Source organism: Diadema antillarum, unplaced genomic scaffold (genome assembly GCF_040938485.1).
Source record: "Diadema antillarum isolate AM-2024a unplaced genomic scaffold, OU_Dant_1.0 scf00000017, whole genome shotgun sequence".
NCBI classification, from domain to species: Eukaryota; Metazoa; Echinodermata; class Echinoidea; order Diadematoida; family Diadematidae; genus Diadema; species Diadema antillarum.
The window spans coordinates 6,260,893-6,282,695 of NW_027270906.1; the positions used below are offsets into that span (position 1 = coordinate 6,260,893).

General features: G+C 38.1%; 2 protein-coding genes across 3 annotated transcripts; both read left to right on the top strand.

Moving 5' to 3' along the window:
- Window positions 1-5,804: 5,804 nt before the first annotated feature.
- Window positions 5,805-10,435, top strand: LOC139726938 (protein NipSnap homolog 3A-like). The gene is made up of 6 exons (XM_071637928.1): window positions 5,805-5,943; window positions 7,144-7,414; window positions 7,855-8,019; window positions 8,847-8,996; window positions 9,679-9,765; window positions 10,362-10,435. The coding sequence occupies exons 1-6, from the start codon at window positions 5,905-5,907 to the stop codon at window positions 10,433-10,435; spliced, it is 786 nt and encodes a 261-aa protein (XP_071494029.1). The 5' UTR covers window positions 5,805-5,904.
- Window positions 10,436-15,291: 4,856 nt separating this feature from the next.
- On the top strand, window positions 15,292-20,877 carry LOC139726949 (protein NipSnap homolog 3A-like). 2 transcript variants are annotated; one of them, XM_071637940.1, is made up of 6 exons: window positions 15,292-15,348; window positions 16,397-16,700; window positions 17,800-17,964; window positions 18,498-18,647; window positions 19,313-19,399; window positions 20,118-20,877. In XM_071637940.1, the coding sequence occupies exons 1-6, from the start codon at window positions 15,307-15,309 to the stop codon at window positions 20,189-20,191; spliced, it is 822 nt and encodes a 273-aa protein (XP_071494041.1). In that variant the 5' UTR covers window positions 15,292-15,306; the 3' UTR covers window positions 20,192-20,877. The 2 variants fall into 2 exon arrangements, with proteins under 2 accessions (XP_071494041.1, XP_071494048.1); XM_071637947.1 differs by having other exon boundaries at window positions 15,300-15,817.
- The last annotated feature ends 926 nt before the right edge of the window (window positions 20,878-21,803 follow it).

Below are 21,803 nucleotides of genomic sequence, written 5' to 3' on the forward strand. Positions count from 1 at the left end.
TGTGTGTGTGTGTCAGTTGTGTGTGTACGTCCGTACGTGTCTTGTGTATGGATCAAAGAGATTATACCTATAGAGTAAGTAGTCGCCATACGCGTGCGTACAAATAGTGCGTCCAAAATTGAAGAGGGAGCGCACACTCAGCTCCTGGCACTGGATCTAAGTCTACGTTCAAGTCATCTTCTCATATCATACCTGGAATGATATGTTATTCTTCATTACACATTTTCATTTTCAGAATCACAATGTGGTTAATTGTTTAAATATTAGTTTCTACGATGATATCATATCATTTGAACCATTTGGTAGAGTCCAGACCTTTTTGTTGTTCGCAAAATAAACAGTGGGAACTTGGGTGTAGACTAGACAGTACTTGAGCATTATGACGTTTTTTTCACGTAAATTCCCACTCACGCCATAAAATCAAACAATATCAGCACCATTATGACGCTTAAACATGGCCATTGTGACGTCACAATAAAATAACGCAAGGTCACTGCGCCGAATATTCAAGTCGAGCGCAATAAACAGTGCGCTGCCATCTACTGTACAGGAGCCGTGCAATGGCGGCTCCCACAACGCGAAATGGCAGCTCCCGATCCCTCGCGCGGCTGCCTCCCCACTGGACTACGCCCTCTTGTGGTATAATCTCTTTGGTATGGATAGAGAGCGCCGCCGTAAGCAGGCAGGGCCGAGAGGAAGTGGATGAACCTCCATCCTGGAGGAGGCGATCACCTCCGCTCCCTGGCATGGTGTAAGAGATCTCTCGAGTATTAACAGGCTCTTTTTAGTGTGGTTCACACCCTAGCTTGATAGTGAGTGGTTCTTCTTCTTCATCTTCTGCCTCTATAATAAGCTGAAGATTCTTGATTCAAGATGGCACATGGAATATTACATACGGCACTGAGTTTACTATACATCATGCATAAACTTGTACTTGAATACAAAAAAAAAAATCATGGTTAACGTCATCCACTTTTAGCTTATTTTATTTAGGAGATAGTAACTGAGTACTAGTAGTCTGTAACTTTACACAGCCATATCGTTGCGAGCAACCCTTGCGAGTGATATAGGTTTTCCCATTCATTTTCAAACTTTTTTCATTCAATTTCACAAATTTTTACTTCAATTTCGTCGCGGGATGTCGGGAAAGGCCAATCTTACTTTCAAATTCGTCTTTCGTCGTTCATTTTCAAATAAAGTCAATTCAATTTAGTCATTTGGCATACATTTTCGTCATTTACAGTTCAGATTCGTCAGTCTCACTCCCAGCACTCAAAACAGCAGGATCGATTTCGTCTTTTGTTTTTTCGTTAAATTTTCATTCATATTCGTCTCATATCTCTATCCGGTGAGATTTCTGATACAAACAGACACTGTCTCGCATACGACAACATCTGGCTAATTTGAATGAAAAATTCATAAAATTTGTGTGAACAAAAACGAATTTGATCTTCACATTCTGCGATCCGTCAGCGGGAGGGATGATTTTGAATGGCAATTGACGATTTTGAATGCTATGTTTTCGAAAATGTTTGACTAAAAACGAATTACAATGACAATTGACGAAATTGAAGTAAGGATTTGCGTTCCACGTGCTTCTCGGGACGAAATTGAATAATAAATCTTTGAAATTGAATGACAAAAGTGCGAAAATGGATGGGAAAACCAGTAGTACATTAATTAGTATATCTCGACAATTACTAATTTTCTAGAACAATGCATGGCCCGATGGCCGGCGGCACGATTTGAAAAGTGGGGGCTCATGCATTTTATATTTCTGGTGCCACTTCCGGGTTTCATTAAAGAAAGGAAAAAAAAAAGTTCTTCATTGCAACATTACCTGACAACAAAAGACAAAAGACAAGACAAAACAACCCCCCCCCCAAAAAAAAAAAAAAACACACACACAAAAAAACAAACAAACAAACAAACAAACAAACAAAATAAAAACAAAACCAAGGCCTTACCGGCGCAAACGTCAAGAACTTGACCACATTCTTTTTTTTCCCTCACTGGGATATTTATTATTCTCTTTCATCTATACATAATACAACATATTTCAAATAACATCATACTTTTTTTCGAATTCAATACAATATACATCAAGAAAAAAGGTGTCTAAAAAGACACCATTTTTTCTGAAACACTTGCAACTTATGATTATTTCTTGCGATGAATTTCTCTTTATCATAATATTCCCTTATACTATATTTACATAAATCAAAACGAGGTATTATTTTTCTTATTTTACAAACATAAATTTCATATCTCACAAGCATGGTAATACAATTCAATGCCGAATTGTTAATACCCCCAAAACCAAATAGTCTATTTTTTTTTTTCTGGTGCCACTTCCATGACTTCCGGGGTGAAAAAGCGGGGGAGGGGGGGGGGGGGTGGCAAAGTGGTTACACCCTATGTTTTCCGGCCCTGCAATGATTTCATTTTGTCACATCTATGTCGGGCAGCAGAGGCTGACAACAAGACTTGTGGAACAAAAACGAGAACAACAAGATTTGAAAAATGTAACAAATACATACGTTGTTCCGCACTTAGAAGTGAAAGAATGCATAAAATATGAAAATACGATAGCTTTCGTGCGTACCAGCCGATTTTCAGGAAGTGACACGCCTCTATGAGGAGATTTACATATTCCACGTAAGTAATGCAATATAAGTTGTTTAGCTTTAGGACTTTTTTTTTCTCCGTCTCTTCTCGTGTTGTTCGATTTTTTTTTTCACAGTACCAAAGACCGGCGAATCAACCAAGAGGTATAGATCAGTAGAATATCCAATAATGGGATATTCGAATCCTCTTTCATTGTCCGCTGTGCATGATTTGAATGTTCTATGATATTGCGTATATTTGCCAACTTCTTCTTTGTTTTTTCATGAAATAGGGGCCTATACCTCCAGGACAAAAGCATAAGCGAAATGATTCAGACAGTATACTGTTGCACAGAATAATACAGATTTAATACGTGACTCTACTTGTCAGGATTATACAAAGTAGACCTACTTTGTACATAATAACAAAAATAATGTATTCACACACATTATGACACACACAGCACACATACCTTCATTCATTTTATTTTCATGAATCGCGATCAACAAAGAATACCATAGTGTGCACAAAGATTATAAGTAACATGCACAGTACACAAGCATCCTTTTTCAGAATCTCCGTGTAAGATTTCATCATAAAGACGAGTTGTTATACATCCTATGATAAAAAAACGTGTCGGACTAATTTATCATTCCTGATCTTTCATCGTTCGTCCATCAAATCAATTTATTTCCACAACTAAGTTGCTTTAATTCAGCTATAGGGATACTAGATAGGTGTATATCATATTTGATTGTTCACACAAACAAACAACAACAGCAAACATGGTAGTTCTTTAAAAGTCCATAAATTTCGTACCCTTTATAAGAATTTCAATAAACGTTTGTCTGTTCTATCTGTGCCTCTCTTTTTGTTGTTGAGTGCTTGAAGAAAAGCGAAGTGGTACTCCAAGCGTGTTTCCGTCTGTCGCATGCAGATGTTTTCAGTCATTCGTAATTCGCGAAACCTAGCTACTCGAGCTCCATTGCCCGTCTGTTCACACCAGTGGCGTATAACTACTAAGGGGGGGGGGGGGGGGGGGGGGGGGGGAGCGGAAAAAAATATGTAGCTACAAACGGCAGTTTTTTTTACTGTAAAATGTAAAAATTTCAAGCTCGCTCGCTCCGCTCGCTCGCATTTAATTCATATATGCATTTCTCCTGATGTTGCTGCCAGTAATTTGTCGTTTCACACCGTCATTCCATAATCAATGTAAGGAAAACTGTTAAAAATGTGTATAGCAAACATTGCGCCGACAAGAAAGATAGAAGTTTTTGCACCTGAAACTTATATTTTTCGGGAAGATATTTATTGGGTAAAAATGATAACATAATCTGTATTCAAGACACATGAAAAGAGCATGTTTCTTTGTTATGTACTGTAGTCCCCATTAAGTTTGCAGACTGACTGCACACACACATACACACGCACGCACACACAAGCATACACACCCTCAAAATTACTTTTCCACGAGGTGCCCCCCGCCATCCCCCCCCCCCCCCCCAATGTCTTGACCCACGGTACGCCACTGGTTCACTCTGAAATGAATAATCACCCGTTCAGCGCAGTATTACGATGTCATGAATATAAAGTGCGTGCTTGACCTCTGTAATTGGACAGGCCATGGCAGTAGACCTGTTTCAGTAATGTATTTCAATTCATCTTCGGATTAACGAACCTTCGGAATAATGAACCCCTCTCCATCTTTATGGGATTAACGAACTTACAACGAACCATTTTTCAATTAACAAACCTTACAGAATAATGAACCACATTTCATTTTCGGATTAATAAACCTTTGGAATGACGCCACAAAATCAATGCTCGGATTACTTTTTCATTTTCGAATTAACAAATCTCTATATGTAATGAACTTGTGTATTGCACGGAATAACGAACCTTCGAAATTAGGAACTTACACTTCATACCGGGCTTAATTAGCGGATTAACAAACCTATGGAATAACAGACATCACCCTATAAAGTTCATGTGCGTTTCTTTCAATGCAGCTATATACGCATGCTCTATTTCTGTTCATCTGCTCCCCCTAATTGAGTTTCTTTAATATTTTGCACGAATACTTTTAGTATTCACCGGCAAGATTGGGCTAGCCTTTGTGGTTGTATAACGTATAAAGAAAATATTTAGTGAACTAAAATATGCACAGAAACGGTTCATGGTTGACAGTGTTTTGTTGAGCTGTTACTATTGTGTTTGATAGATCCCTTTCTCTTAATTGACAATCTATATATGCTCAAGTTTATATACTGTGGTATAATGTTCAGGGGGGGGGGGGGGGACAGTCAGTAAAAACCACAGGATACCGATCCACAATGGTGGCAGTGGATATTTATTGTGCATGCTTCCATCCAGGCAATCCTAAATAGACCAGGCCTGTTTGTTTAAAGTTGTTCCATATTTTGACTGACAATCTTGTGGTTGCCACATAATCATACTTGATTTGTTGCAATGATATTAAGTTATTGTCCTTACGACTTTTATACGATCGACCCGGATTTACGAAAATGATTTTACTATTAAACTCCAGGATCAAAGCCAAACTTTTCCTCATAAAAATATATTCTGTTTTCCGGTAAATTTTGTATAATGCACTTTGCTGTCGATTCAATGCCCATACACGTCGTTTTTCTCTTTGAAAAGGATTTTGTTATGTTATAGAGTGAAAACATTATGGTAAAATGTTTTGCTAAAAGCTGATGTAATATACAATTATTCAGTGAGCGAATTTCTGACGAGAGTGACGAGAAATGTGCAATGTGTCATTATTGTAATACATGTATATAGGGCCTATTATTTATGACCTTATACAGGAAAACATTTTTGCGCACCAATGAAGTGTATTAAAACACGCAGGTAGTAAGAGAAAGTTGGCAGAGAGATTCAACATAAAAGATGTATTCAATGCTAATTCTCTCCTCCGCGGGAAAGGCGCCTGATTCACTCTAAAAAGAAGATATATTATAAACATATCACTGTCATGTTCATATACTTGCTTTACTCAAACCCGTCGAGTATAACGATCGCAATCACAGGTGGAAGCGCCGCAAATCTGATTGGCTGTCACTGTGTGTATAGGAAATTAGACAAGCAGAACAATGCCCATCCAGGTTTCACGGTGCAAAGTTCAACCGAAACAATCTATCATTTATAGTGTAGTACCAAGGAGGTACTCCTTGGTAGTACTAGTGGGTCTGTGTTATGAACGTCGCAACACCTGTTCTAACCTGTGAAGTTTACATTCTTCTTTGATCTATAAACGCACCAGGGAAATACATAATGGCTAGTGTAACATCATCTCTACGGATGTGCAGACAGGTAAGTAAGTAATATTAATGGTAGGTAGGTATATAGTCTAGTTCAAAAGTTTTGACTGAAATGTTCTGTTATCAGCGAGCGCGAGCAGGTTGTTGAATCAGGCTGTCTGCGATCCTGACTGTTCAACACCTAAACTGCAGCTAGATAGAGCAGTCCCGTACCACACACAGCTGTGGCCTGGTCAGCAGGAGCACAACCTATCTTCTTCTCTAGAACCAGAAGTGATAGAGCTTAGTTAATTCTATGAATTAGTACATTGATATGACTGTAGTTTCAAGTTTGTTCATGGAGGAATCAGGGATGTCCCCTTTGGGACCCAGGGGAGGGGAGTTTGGAGGGGTCCTAATGGGGCCCCCAAATTGTATACATTTTCATATTTTTCTTGAAAATGCCATGATGAATTTTCACCACACTTGGCAGGTAGCATCCCTTGGGGGAAAGAGTTTCATTCCCATAATGGGCACCGCACACCAACAAATTAAGGAATCTTTGAAAATCTTAGAACTCTAGAACCAGAAGTGATAGAGCTTAGTTAATACTATGAATTAGTACATTGATGTCTGTATTTTCAAGTTTGTTCATGGCGGAATCAGGCTAGGGGTGTCCCCCTTGGGACCCAGGGGAGGGGTCCTAATGAGGCCCAAATTGTACTTTTTCATCTTTTTCTTGAAAATGCCATTATGAATTTTTACCATGCCCCACCTGAGGCCCCAGGGAGCCTAAATTGGGACCTTAATTGAGAATTTTCATCTTTTTCTTGATAACCCTACAATGAATTTTCACTAAACCTGGCAGGTGACAGACATCCCTAGTCGGATGAAATCTCAATTCCATCAATTGGGCACCATGCCCCTCCTGGGGGGCCCCCAGGGGTTCCCCCTCCCCACCCCATAAGGAATCTAGAACCAGAAGTGATTGAGCTATTGGAGTTAATATATACAATGAGTCAGTGGTCAGTGTATTGATGACTGTTGTTTCAAGTTTGTTCATGCCAGAATCAGGGGTGTAATAATTGTGATAATTGGTAAATATCCATTTCAAACTTTGGAGTAAAAGACTCTCTGGTTATGCTGTTCTTCCCGGAGGTATACATGACTTGGACTTTGCATGTAATTTATCAGAGTTGGTTTCCAAATCTCAGATGATGATCAGGAGCATATCAATATTATTCTGATATTCTTTCCCACCAACTCCAAACAGGTGGCAAAGTCAGTCAGGTGGGGACAGGCTTTGAATGTTGCCTGCATCTCTTCCTCTACCAGACATCACCAAGATGGGTCCTCCTCAGACCCGCCCTCAGACAACAAATTCTATGAGTTTCGCACCTATAAGATCAAGCCTGCCAGCTTCCCGGAGTTTGTGAAGCTGACCAATGAGAAAATGCACCTACGCACATCTCACTCCAAACTGATTGGCTACTGGGCGACGGACATCGGAGGCCTCAACGAAGTGGTTCACATCTGGGAATATGGTAAGAAATGGAGTTATTGAGTTGTACCACTTTTTTTCTAAAAGAAAGATATTTTTTATAAACCATATTGAAAACAGCAAAATATCACACTATCCAATTCTCCATTGTTTATGCGGAAAAAAAAGATGAACTGGGTTCTTATATCTGCACATTAGCATCTTTCTACAACAAAAACGTGAGACTGTTTTAGATGCTTATTTCAACTTGAATGATATCTGTGCTCAAAGTTGATACATCCTTTACAACAAAGAAAGTTAGAAAAAAATACAAAATTTATATACTTTATGAAGATTTGACGAAGAATGTTTTGAGTGCTGAGAGAACCATCTTTGTGATGTGGCAGCATGTAGTAGTCCCTTACACTGCTTGTATTGGACTTCCTAATCCATACCCAGAATATCACTATATACTTGGTCACTAATGTCACTATATTGCAACAGAGTGTTTTGCAGCAAGAAAGGCTGTGCGTGCTGCCCTGGCGGTGGATCAAACATGGCAGAGTGAATATTTCTCAAAGGCCTTACAGATGTTTGAAGCTCAAGAGAATGCATCCATGACTCTGTTACCATGGAAACCCCTCCAGGATAAGCCATTCAAAGAAGAAGGTAGGCAATCGACATGGAGTTCATATTTACCAAGCCTTTTTTTTATATTTGTAATCTATAAGACTGAGTACACAGAACATAATGAAAGTACCAAGATAAAAGGTAGATTTTCAGGAATTTGAGAAGAGACACTGACATATACCCATTAAGGACTGATTTTGCTACAACATGCATTTCCCATATACTCTCTAAAAAACTTGAGTGAAAACATTCACTCTTAAAGAAGTGAATACAAAAAAGAGTGAATTTTGAGTGAAAGTGTTCATTTTCACTCGTTTTGGAGTGACCTCAGGATCACTCGAAGATTTTGGAGTGATCCCTGAGGTCATTCTCAAATGAGTGAAAATGAACAATTTCACACAAATTCACTCCAGTTTCACTCTAAATTCGCTCTTTTTTGTATTCACTCCTTCAAGAGTGAATATTTTCACTCAATTTTTTTTTAGAGAGTAGACACCTGCCCGAGTAAACTCAAAACTTGTCCTCAACGGGTTAATATTCAATCTTTAATGTCAATTATACTCATAGATTGTTTTTCTTCAGCCATTAGGAACATATAAACCAAAAACATTTTAGACCTACTTTATATTACCTGGTCTATGGTATACACATACAATTTCTAATTGCTGAATCTTTGTCTACTCACATATCAGAGAACTGGATATGATATTAAGATCATTTAAAAACTTGTTTCTTATCACTATATTCTTTAATAGACCACATCACATCAGTTATCGACCTCTAGAGCAGATAATATTCTGTTATGTTATTGTTATTATTGGCAAAAATGCTACATAAACTCAACTGCACGCTGTCACTTCATTCAGGTGTGTATGAGCTGCGGCAGTACATCTTGCAACCCAAGAGTGTCGAGCTTCTGAAGCCACGGATTCTGCTCAGAGATGAGGCATACACCAAGTTGGGCTGTGGCAAAATGGTCGGAGCATGGATAGGAGACCTCGGGAATGCCAACATGTGTAAGTTATAAGGATGAGGAGATAGAGTGATGATAATGATAGTAATGAAAGGGATAGTGAGTAGGATTGATTTATGATGGATGTTACTGATTATGTTGTGAATAGTAATGATTTATATTGGTAATAATTGTAATGATGATAGTCATGATGATAATGATTCATTGTAATTATCTCTTTATCTATCTGTAAATCACTGCACTAGAGAATCCATCCCAAGGCTTCCCTTAAATGGACCCCCTAGCAAACTAGAGACTCTGATTGCACAAACGTGTATCAAAAGCATAAAGTTTGGCATCTCGTTCTTGAGAGTCCAGGACCTGTTTAGGGGCACTGGAAGCTGTAGGGTGCTCCCTGGTGGTATCTCAGCCTTATTTTTGAACATATAAGACAAAACTAAGTTGGCAGGATAAAGGTAATCTTAACCCAGATAAAAAATATGTATCTTAAGTGGGAGATACACAGCTAGAGCGGGATAAATTCAAACTTGAGCAGAAGAGCAGGAGACTTTCTGAAAATGGCCTCAAACTGGGAGATCTCCCTCTGAAAGCAGGAGAGTGGATGGAGTCTTTGCCATATAACGCAGTGTGTTTATGTTTGTATGTACTTTTGACTGCTGGCTACGTAGCAAGTTTTAACCATATCTTTCCTTCTTTTTTTTTTGAAAATCTTCTTCCCTCTTCAGTCTACCATCTGTACAGCTGGGAGAGTGCCGACAAAAGGGTGGAAGCAAGAAATGCTGTTTTACAAATGGATGCATTCAAGAATTTACGTAAGTACAGTGGCAAGTTTCAGCTTCCCAGAAATACCATCAGGTGTGGTCCTGATGCTGCAACTATGCATTTCTAGCATTGTGTTGAATATACTCCCTTTTTTAAATGTTTTTGTATCTCATCGTGCAAGATTCTGACATTACTACAGACATTACACATACTGGGTATATATACACAGGCAATGAGTGTAGATGTCGTGTAATGAACACATTCTGATAGTGGACTCTGCTTGACTGCAAAATTGAGCTTGTATGATATGAATTATGATAAGTAATTATGATAATTATGATAGTATAATTTTGACAGTGTCATCTGGTGCTTATAGAGACACAGACACCTCAGCACTGAAGTTTCCATTCATGAGCACTTTTCACTTGAAGTAGTGTTTATTTGGTTTATGAAAAGTGTTGTCTGAGTCTTTTTGTTTTTTATCACAGCCTAGAAGGAAAGAGATAGTATCTGATGCATTGCAACCATGGTATATAATTGAGCACTTGACATGAGAGGATCCTTATTTTGACATATGATACATATGTAATCTGTCACAAAAGAGAGATATTGCTCAACACTATATTCTGTTTTGGTTCTTCAACAGCCAAGTGTGATGCTCTGACACCACAAATGGAGAGCAAACTCTTATCTCCACTTCCATTCTCACCACTCCAGTGAAAAGAGGGAAGAAAATACACCTGCTCTATGACATGATGAATGGAATAGCAGCTGGCATATCCTTTATTTTTTTTACAGTGAACTACCGTCATTACGATCAATTTCTCTCTCTCTCTCTCTCTCTCTCTCTCTCTCTATATATATATATATATATTTATATAATTTATATATATATATATATATATATATATATATATATATTACAAGAGACATTGATCATAAGAGAGACCGTAGACATTAGATCGAGAGAGACTTTTGATTATATATGTATATTTATATACAGTATATGTTTGAATTTCTAAGTAATTGCCAATCAGGTTTTGCACATGAGCAGTGTGTAGAAATTGTGTGCTGTTTAGAGGGTTGATAGCATTGTACAGTAATTTGTGATAAGTGGTGCTTCCTTGAAACTTCTGTCAACAATAGTGCCTTAAGGAACTTTTTTTTAATCATTTGCAAGCTTCAAAACATTTCCTGTTAAAGAATTTAAGAGTACATTTTAAAGAGCAATGTTGAGCTCATTTGCAGATGTCATTGGGTATTGATGGAGATATTTCTATATGACTCTTTAATTACATGTGTTATAAAAGTGTTTGACAAACTGGTATATGATAGCTATACATACACATTCCTGTTTGGTCACAAAATTACAAAGTCTGATGAAACTAAGCTTGCAGTAAATAATTTTCATGGTTGCATAGCAATTTGCTATGCATTTTGAATATGACTGCTACATAGTATTTCATTTGCATAGCAATTTCATTTTATATAATTGCATGCTATTTTGTTCAAGATATTCGTTCAGAATACACGTCCAGCATATAAAATTGCCAAGCAATTTCGAGACAATAAATTCCCTGAATGGAATGGTAGAATTTTTATGTATCAACTTCTCATATAGAAAAGGATTGCTTTTTGTATTTGCAATGAAAACAAAGTTACAACATGGGATGTCATTTTATGTTTGTCTTATATAATCTTATACTACATACTCTAGTTCCACATTATATTCAAGTTAAAAACTTGTTCTCATACTTCTTGAATATTGTTTATTCATAGTCAGTTCTTTGAAAATTATTTACTACAGTCTGTTTCTCATAATATTGCTTTACATGATTCTGAATGGGAGTCCTGCAGATATAGATACAGGGGAAACTCGGTATAACGAACACTGCTATAACGAGATATCGGTTATAACGAAGAAATTTTCCCGGTCCCAAATTTCCTTCCACACAAGTCTATGTGAAATGCTACTCTTATAGCGAGATCGGCTATAACGAAATAACTGCTATAACGAGATAAATTTTGTGACTTCCAAACAAAGAAAAACATAGAAAGAAAAAAGAAAGAAAAACCTGCTATAGCGAGGTAAAGCAAAATGCCTTCGGTAAAGCTTTACTTCGCCTGTGCTATCATCTTCCGAGATTGTAAAGCTTGATGCGCCAAAAACTGTCTTGTACACACATAATCATTTTCTTCAGTGCACTCCAGCTAGCACTGCATGTTGTACGTGTGAAGTGTGTGTGTGCACGCACACTGATACATGCAGAAAATGTGGTGGGACGGCCATACATGACATCATCATGACGTTTAGCAGGTGTGAGGCAATCTGATGCTGTGATTGGCCTTCTACTTAGGGAATTCCCCGTCTTCACACACACGCAGTCATAATGTACATACAGAATGTGTCACATGCACACACAGCATTGTGCAGACCATATTCAAGCTTTCCACACAACACACACCCATACGATAACCACATACCAATCCACAGACGATCTTGATACAATCGCAAGCTATACAAATTTACAAATTCAAACATCTACAATTAATAAGAAACACATTCTTGATATTGGATTTCCTTGGCGAAAAACATCTTCTTACCCATAAAGGTGAGTAATTCCCTCACACACAATATCAAGCTATCAGTATTGATTGAAATATGATGGGTAGTCCCACATGTGCAAATTAATGTCATTATTTTATGCCTTCTTTTATGCCTACTGATATAACGAGATATCGGCTATAACGAGGAAAATGACTCGGTCCCGACCATCTCGTTATATCGAGTTTCCACTGTACTATTGTGTCAAAAGTGAGTGAAGGAGAAATTTTGAGATATTAGAGACTGTTGAAATTCTCTAGTTTTGCAATGAAATTTGAATGGATGTATATTTGTGAAAACATTAAGATGGCACCCTTCATCATTGCATTCTTTCAGTAGTACGTGAAGAAATCTTTGTTTTCTGTTCGGTAATACATGGGGTAGCAGGGAGATGGTTCATAACATGGCCAAAAAAAAATGATGAGGTTTCAACAATATCTTATGTTCACTGTATGCCATGCCATATAATTACCCAAGCATGATTTGTGACAGCCAACACAAAATTATGTGTCATTTTGCTAGTGGCTGTTTTGTGCACAAACTATGATACGACTTTTACATGTATGATACGGAACATAAGAGTTATGTGACCAAGCATGCTGTGTGCAGATGCCCGTCATCCTTATTCTATATTCATTTAATTTGTTATTTACATTTTAAACGTCATAACTTCCCAACTTTCGATAAGGTTTGCCAATATTTTCTCTGATCCAGTTCTTTGAAATTTATTCCAGATAGGCGTATATTATAATGTTGTGTTTACTTTCTTCTTTTATATACTCTTGCCAGGTTAATGTCCTCTCAGACTTGATATGAAGGTATGCATTCAAAGTTGAATACTGTATAAGTGGTTATTTTTGCGAGGGTTTAATTTTCGCGAATTTCGCGAATCGCAGTTGGACCACGAATTTAACAACACGCGAAAATGTCGCCATACACTAGAGTAACAATACATGCAAGATAGCGTTGGTGTCAATTCTTGAAATCAACATCTCACGAAAATGTCTGTCACCTTCTAATTCGCCAAAATATCTGTACGCGAAAATAACAGCTTATACAGTAACCCTTTCTCTGCCATTCACAGTGACTCTGAACAGTGTGCACAACAGTATTATCAATTTCTGTGTCAATATTGGCACTCAAAGTACATAGAGGGTTAAGTCTTCCATAGATAGGTTGAATGCACTAAGCTCAAAGATGAAGTTAATAGTACTGTATAGGACCTACTGTAAACTCATATTTTTCAAAACACTGACGGAATGCTGAATATCATTGTCACATTTTGGCAATCTTGCAGTGCATGACATACATTAATGATTCTTTTGTTTACCTACAGAAGTGCAATTAATGCATTAACATACTGGTAGGCAGTTGCCTTTGTTTAGTCTCTACCCCAGCCTGCCATTTAAGTTGTCACAAAATTGTGTGTGAGCTATTTTGTTGTAACATTTACATTTGTGTCAAACTATAATGTTGTATACAATGTACTTTGTAACCTTTGAGACTTTTTTTACATGATTTTTGTACATCTTTTCTTCATCCTGTGTGACAGGAGGAAATGATAACATTCTGACAGATATTCTGTCAAAGATCATTAAATGTCCTTTATTTTGTTTATGAATATATATTCCAATGTTTGTTGTCATGAGGAAGTCCTGTACCAGTACATTATATTAAAAGCATTCACAGAGAATCAACATGTGACATATAGGCCTAAGTATATTTCATGTTTTCATATATTATACTCTGAGTCCCTCACTGAGTGGGAATTATGAGCAAACACACATACATACACACACACACACACACACACTCACACACAAAGATTAGTAGATGAATATAAGAATACAATGTATAATTTGCTGATAGTAGTGGGTAATGTGCTTGAGTTTGTCTACCTTTGGGTAGTTAGAATTAGAGTGTGACCAGTGTTCCATCTCTTTGGTTCCAGATGTGACTTTTCAAGACCATGGCCGGCGGAACCGGCCATTTTTGTGTACCATACAAAGGAATACATACGGTGCCGTCACTTTGCATGGGGCCCCCCACTTTTTTTTTAACCCGGAAGTACGTAAGTGGCACTAAATAGAAATAGATAGAGATCTTAAAGTGTGAGCATGGCAAGGTGATGTTTTTCCACTGAAGACCCTTTTTATTTATTTTTTTATTTTTATTTTTTATTTTTTGCTTGTCAGCTGAAGAAACCCGGAAATGGAAGGAGAAAGATGAGCTGAAGACCTTTTTTAGAAACCCGGAAATGGAAGGGGAGAGATGAGCTGAGGACAATTTTTTTTTTTTTTTTTTTTTTGCTTGTTAGCTCATGAAACGCGGAAGTGGGCCCCCCTCCCCCCTTTTGGAAATGCTCCATCGGCCCTGAAGACCAATACAGAAAAGTAAACAAAGAAAAGTGTGCAAATATTTGTCTTTAGTTCAGAAAGTAGGCCTATTAAATGCTGAACAATAGCAGAATCTTTGCATTTCTATCATACCCTATCATTTCCCTCTTCATGGTTAACTTTGGAGACTGAAACAAGACAACAACACAAATACCATGCTCTTGTTTCGAGATGGATCAAAACAGAACAAAACAACAAAAAAAAATGTTGCAAGGCACTGCTCATGACCCATATCAATGGAGAAGGTGCGGCAGCCCAGTAACATACCACAATACTGTAATATGGTGTATGTGGTGTCGTGGATGTTGGCCCATCCATCCAAAGCAAAATTGCTTGCTCTCGATGTGAACGTGCACCTGTACGTACTCCTGCTCCTTGTACAGTTATGTGATCTGAAGGATTTTAGGCTGAGCAGGGAGCTGAGGAAGTGAGGTCATCAAACTGCGAGGCAGACAAACATTACTCAGTAGCTCAAACTGTACACCTTTAAACCACTAACTGAATTTAGCCTCTCAGTAACTGCGGAGCCCCAACGTGCAGCGTTGGGCTTGCGGCGCGGTCTCCGGGGCTAGCCTCTCAGGAGTTCTGCTATGGCTTTGAGGGCCTCATCGATGCTGTTTTGCCGTCAACGGGTAAGTTGTTCAGGCCTGTTTATCAGGCCTTCCGTCCACTAGCCTGGGACGCCCGAACGTATTCAAGTTGCTCTTTGCTTACCCGTGTGGCCGTGGAAGAGGTGGGAGGCATCCTTGGATGGCTGGAGCTTGTTGAAGGCTTGACTACCCGCGTGCCACGTTCTTTCTCTCCGTTGCGCCGCTACCGGCCACCGCTCGGGTGCGATCCTGGCCACTGGGGGCTGCTGGGGCTGTGACCGCTTCATCGGCGCACAGAGGGGGAATTTAGCGGGATCATCATCATAACATGATAAAGATCACAACAATTTGGAAAATGGAGTAGATCAAGATTCTGCGTGTTATTTCCCGAATATACTGTAATGTTGTTGGACCTCTAACATTATCTGTTGTGCTAATCACATGTCGCTGGGAACGAGATCAACAAAATATGAAAATCTTCAAGGATACAGTCCAACAGTAGTTAATCAGGGTAGGCTCTATCACATAGCATAGCTAGGTCTAATTTGTTTGATAATTAATGTAATTATATTTAGCATTAACGGAAATTGAAATAGTAACCATTCCACAGTTGTAAGAATCCTACCTGAGTATTCTCTCGGAAGATTTTTTTTTTTTTTTTTTTTTGCGCAGTGAATTGAGCATTTAATTAGGCCTACACCAGACGTATATGCATTTTGATTAGAAAGAAAGTTTGCTCTTTGTCTGTTCCAGTGGCTGATCCAGAGGGGAGCACCGGGACACGCCCTCTCTTTATTGTTTGTTAAAACATGAAATTTAAAAAAAAATGGGGGGCGCTGGCACCTCCCTTTTAGGGAATTCCTAACCCCGTCGCGGGGCGCTGTAACACACGGTACGTATTTGTCCGTATGGGGTCGCTGCTGCGGTTAGGGAATTCCTAGATCCACCCCTGTGTTAGTAGTTACTTTGTAGAGCTACAACAAAATGAGCTTTATTGTCATGACAGTCCTCAAATACATTGTATATGCAAAGAAAAGTGTTCACCAGAGCTAATCATTATGAAAATTCATGGAAATTAATGTTGTTTCAGCCAATGCAGGTCATTCCTAAGCTGTCAAGCTCAACTTTGTGGAAATATCCTCAGCTGAAATCAGCTGGTACTCCAACGGCAGTATCATGTTTGAGAAATGTCCATGATGAGGTGTTGTCACAGCAGCCAGCGCACAAGAAGCTGTACGAAATGCGAACCTACTCAATCAAGCCTGCCAGCTTTTTAGACTTTGTGAATCTGGTCAACGAGAAAATTCATATTCGTAGGCAGCATTCAAAGCTTGTCGGATTCTGGGCAGCAGAGATGGGAGCCTTCAACCAAGTGGTTCACATCTGGGAATATGGTAAGAAGACTTGGAGTTTTCTTTTTTGTGTGTCTGTATTTCAGATCAAAGTGTATTAGCTGTTGTTGATATTAAAATTGACTTTGATTTTGATGTTGTTAGATATTAAAATTGATACTGATGTTGTTAGAATTGATCTGCACATAAATGTATTGAAATATATGTTGATAGCTAATTGTTTATTTAATTCAACTACAGTAAGGTTGCCAGAGATTTTACCACACTACCAGCACACATTGGTACTTACTCAGTACTGGGTACTGTGTACAAAAATTACCATGTGAATGGTGATCTAATTGTTACTTGAATGTCAAACAATTCATATACACTATAGTTTTGAATTAGGCTAGGCAAATTATGCTTGAACTGTTAAAATATGAGATAATGTTACACAAGTATGAATGAATGTGTGAAAAGAATTACAATGTCAAAGAAAATTTGTTTTGCCTTGGATCAGCTTAAAATTGAGATAGTAGGAAGTAACTTTATAACTGCCCATAGCTGAAAAGCTGCTCAGTGATTCAGACAGTTAACTCAAGAATGTAATGTATTGAAGTTAGTGACTTCTTAGATAAAGTCCTGTCTGTCACTTGATACTCCTATTTAATTTATTTCCATGTATGTTCTTTGTATATTAAAGGGACTGTACAGTATTGGTTGACGTGGGGATTCATGTTTTGAACATTCGTAAGTGAGATAATGAGAAACCTCTTATGAAATATGAAAGACGATGTAATTTTTGAAAGGATTCAACGTTTATTTGATGAAAATTGGTTTTCAAATTGCTGAGATATCCACAAAAGTGATAATAATAAAAGGCGACAGGCCACGCCTTTTATTAGGATCTCTTTGTTTCTCCTTGTTTTTGGATATCTCAGCCATTTCCAAAACGATTTTAATCAATTAAACTTTTGATATCCCTTACAATTGCATGCTCTTTGACATCTCATAGAGTGGTTTCTGGATATCTTGCAAAACATTAAAAGCAAAATCCTCACCTCAACCAGAACTGTACACACTCTTTAAACTACCTTACCAGAGCTACACAAACACTTTCATGTATTTCCTCTCATCCCTGCCTCTTATTCCTGCCACGCAGAAAGTTATGCTGCCAGACAAGCGGTGCGTGCCGCCGTGAATGCAGATGAAAAGTGGCAGACAGAAGTCATGTCCAAAGTGCGTCCCATGCTCAATGTCATGGATCTGGTCGCCTTGAAGCTGTTGCCATGGAAACCCCTCCAGGACAAACCTTTCAAAGAAGGAGGTACAACCTACAAAGTTTGTGAGATGCTTGAGCAGTTTAGATACATCTAATGTATTATTTTGAATACAAACATAACTTTGTTTGGCAGATAGATTTTACAGTCATATTTATTAGATCAATCTGTTAAATTTTTGAACAAAAAAAAAGGAAGTGTCTAAGTAATTCTTCCTAATCTGATATCTGTCTGATATACAATCAGCCTTTGAGCATGTTCGATACATTGATGTTACGGTGGACATCCATTATAACGAAGTCCTCGAGACCAGCAGTTTTCTTTCGTTATATCAAAATTTCATTATAACCAACCAAATAAATGAAAATCATCGAGCAGAGAATTTTACGGCCTGAATTTTTACTTCATTGTAACTAGAATTTCGTTCTAACCATGTTCATTATAACGGGAGTGCACTGTGTTTCATAATTTTTTACCTGTATGTGTGATTGATTGCAGATATACAAAATCAGGCTAATAATGCTGTGACAGGGAGATCATTTATGTTCTAAATTCTTCCATATTCCTACCATCCAACCAGGTGTGTATGAACTACGGCAGTATGTTATGAAGCCTGGGAGAGCCGAGGACATGAAGTCCAGAATTCTGCTCCGAGATGAAGCCTACACCAAGCTTGACTGTGGCAAACTGATTGGGGCATTTCTTGGCGAGATAGGACACATTAACACTTGTAAGTTATTTCGTAGATTTTCTGCTCAATGTTGTAATATTTTAGGGTAGTGTAAGGGATTAGTAATTCAAACTTTTATGGTGAACCTATGATGAAATAATGTAACTCACACTGAGTGGTACAATATTGACATTTTTTGTCTGCAAATTTATTAAAATTTTCCTCGTTGTGTTCTGATATATGATAAATTATAAGGCAAATTACCAAGACAATGAAATGCTTGAAATGATTTGTACCCCTCAGTCAAGTCTATCAGTGATAATGTTTCTGCACTACACTGTTCATGTACTGAACTTATTAGACTCTCATAATATGGTATTTGTTAGGCTTTCGTTTCATAAAAGCAGCTAGCTCTGCTGATTTCATTGATCATTCTATGTAAATTTGCTTTTTAGGTACGATGAAATTATTAAGCATAGAGAATCGTAATTGCTCAGTGCGCAGATTTTGAGTGTCACAAATTTCATTGTTGCTAAAGTATGCTGTGTGCAAAATATCAGATGTGGTACAATTCATATCATCAATTAATTCACCATTCATAGAAAAAGACAAAGAGAGGTAGAAGAGGGATGTGGACAAAAATCAGGAGTCACACCTTAGTGGAATCACTGATTTCATTCTTTTTTTAAATATTATTGCTTTCTTCCTTCCTCCATGCTTGTCAGTGTATCATCTGTACAGCTGGGAGAGTGCCGACAAAAGAGTGATGGCCAGAGACGCTGTGTTGGAAATGGATGCATTCAAGAATTTACGTGAGTAGAGAAACTTGAACCCAGTTCAAGCATATCTTCTTAAACAAAAATGGCATGATGACATACATTTTCAGGGAGAGCAATTGTTTTAATGTTCATTTGTGAAATGAAAGGTATATATGAATAATCTCTTACAGGGAAAATAGAATGTTAGTGAAGGAAACCGCGACAGGTTACTTGGAATTGGTGCTTTTGATTTGGTGAACTTTTTTTCTTTTCTTTTTTTTTTTGAGGAATGACTTCTGAAATTTGGCAGTAAATGGAATAGACAAAATATCTGTACATTAACATCAGGTATGATTCTTTCAGGCATTAGCTTAAGTTGTGCACTTGTTACTCAAGCAGAAATAAAAATTCACAGAATTGTTCAGCTCTTATTTTACCGTCTGCAGTATGTGACGACAATTACTAGTGGTATACCAAGTGGCATGAAGATATGTGCTTTCATCTATAGTAATTTACTTGGCTATAAATGATGGGGTGTTCTTGATATGCATGTCCTCCTTTTTCAATGACAAGTGAGTTTATTAAAACTTACCCGAGTCAACAATTAAAAATGTCGGCACAGTTGGTATCAAAACTGGCAACTTTTTGTCATTTGCCCCACTGTTGTGTGACATGATTTCACAGACTATTCTACGAGCAGTGTCTAGACAATTAATAAAATAGGTTGTTTTATTGGTATGTCGTTTCTTCATTTTGAATCTTTCACACTCAGCGGTGTGCGACGCCCTGACGCCACAGATGGAGACAAAGATAATGCTTCCACTGCCCTTCTCACCCCTCAGATGAGCGCACCAGCAGCCAGCAGGTTTATGTCATGTGCCATCCAACTTGGCTTGGTCTTTTCAGGGGTTGAGGGAGGGGGACAGATTTTGGAGGGAGAGATTTGTGAGCCATATATAGCCATGGTCAACAAGCGATTCTCTGGGCAGTATAAGGCGATTACAGGGAAGATCCGGAGTAATATGATGTGCAATATGGAACCAACAGTGGAAAAATATGAGCAGTCATAGTAAATGTAGTTTTGGCATTTTCTTTTGTTTTTCTTTCCCAGAAATAAATTAAAAAAAAAAAAGATTCCGTACACGAGATGATATCAGAGTCATTTGCCATATCATGTGGTGTTTGTAATGAAGGTTTCAAGATACATGTATTGGCCTGTCTGTACAGGTTACAAAGTCTTGGATATGCTGTGAACTCGAACCAACAATCTCGTGATTAAGGGACAAGCGTTTAGAGGATGCTACGCCTGTCTAAAAATCAGTAGATTGTCGCTTTTTAATTCAACCCGAGTATGTACATGTATGCCCATGATTTCTCGTGGCTAATACTGAACAATGAATAATCGGTGATTATACAACGTCCAAGTAGATCCTTGTAATTTGATTGGAGGATTGTTGGTGACGTGATATTCAATAAGTACTCCATTCAACGCGCCGTGCAATTTTGGTTCTATTTTGCGTCTTGGTTCGATTTTTTCGTTCTATTCCACGGTTCGAGAAATTGTACGGTACTGCGTGTACTGTGTGTTGCATATTGAGGATCGCATGCAGCTAGCGCAGTGTACGTGTGCGGTACATGCATGCGCGTACGTAGGCCTACGTAGTGCTAGTGTACGTGTATGAGCGCTAGTATAGCTGTGACCTGTATCTACACTGATTGCACAAGCCAGAAACAGAATCGCAGTGGATCCACATGTAAGTGGGGCTATATTTTTCATACATATATAGACTTCTAGGCCTACTTAGACCAAAAAGATCTACTTGGACGTTGTATAAATCAAATAGTGTATGGTCTTTACTCGTGCAATGGAACGAGATTTCGCACTCTGTGACAGATGAGGCGCACTATTCAACTCGGCTTTGCCTCGTTAAATAGAGCGCCTCTGTCTTTCACCTCGTGCGAAATCTCGTACTATTGCACTCGTGACCATTTACTATTTGTATATTATTTACGTCCATGAAGAGCAATTTGTCAATTGTTTGAAGTTGATTATGCCCTTGTCATGATTGGTTCTGGCGTTTGCTTGGGGATGATGGTCTTGGATTTATGATATTTGTAATGAATTACCCAATATGTTCCCCATGATATAAAATCAATTGAAAAAAATATATTATGGGAAGTTTATTTCAGCTGCATTTGGTCAGAGAATAAAGTGAAGGTTGTTGTTGCCTTTCATGACTTTGCTGAAAAAAAAATTAGAATGTCCTGAATATTACATGCAAGGTTGTCAATACTGCCATGCTTCTGATGCATTGTAAAGCTTTGATTTGTGTAAATTATTCTCTTACTGTCTGTAATTTTATTAATGGGCCTTAGTAATGTGTGTTTTAGTGACTACTCATCTTCGCTGCTTCCTTTTTTTTTTCCTGCACCAAAACGCTTGTGATACACTCAACAA

Excerpts from the sequence above, each read along its gene's own strand:
- LOC139726938 (XM_071637928.1), top strand. The coding sequence starts at position 5,905 with ATGGCTAGTGTAACATCATCTCTACGGATGTGCAGACAG. Across the intron at positions 5,944-7,143 it reads CTCTACGGATGTGCAGACAG|GTGGCAAAGTCAGTCAGGTG; the intron begins GTAAGTAAGTAA and ends AACTCCAAACAG. Across the intron at positions 7,415-7,854 it reads GGTTCACATCTGGGAATATG|AGTGTTTTGCAGCAAGAAAG; the intron begins GTAAGAAATGGA and ends ATATTGCAACAG.
- LOC139726949 (XM_071637940.1), top strand. The coding sequence starts at position 15,307 with ATGGCTTTGAGGGCCTCATCGATGCTGTTTTGCCGTCAACGG. Across the intron at positions 15,349-16,396 it reads TGCTGTTTTGCCGTCAACGG|CCAATGCAGGTCATTCCTAA; the intron begins GTAAGTTGTTCA and ends ATGTTGTTTCAG. Across the intron at positions 18,648-19,312 it reads GATAGGACACATTAACACTT|TGTATCATCTGTACAGCTGG; the intron begins GTAAGTTATTTC and ends CATGCTTGTCAG.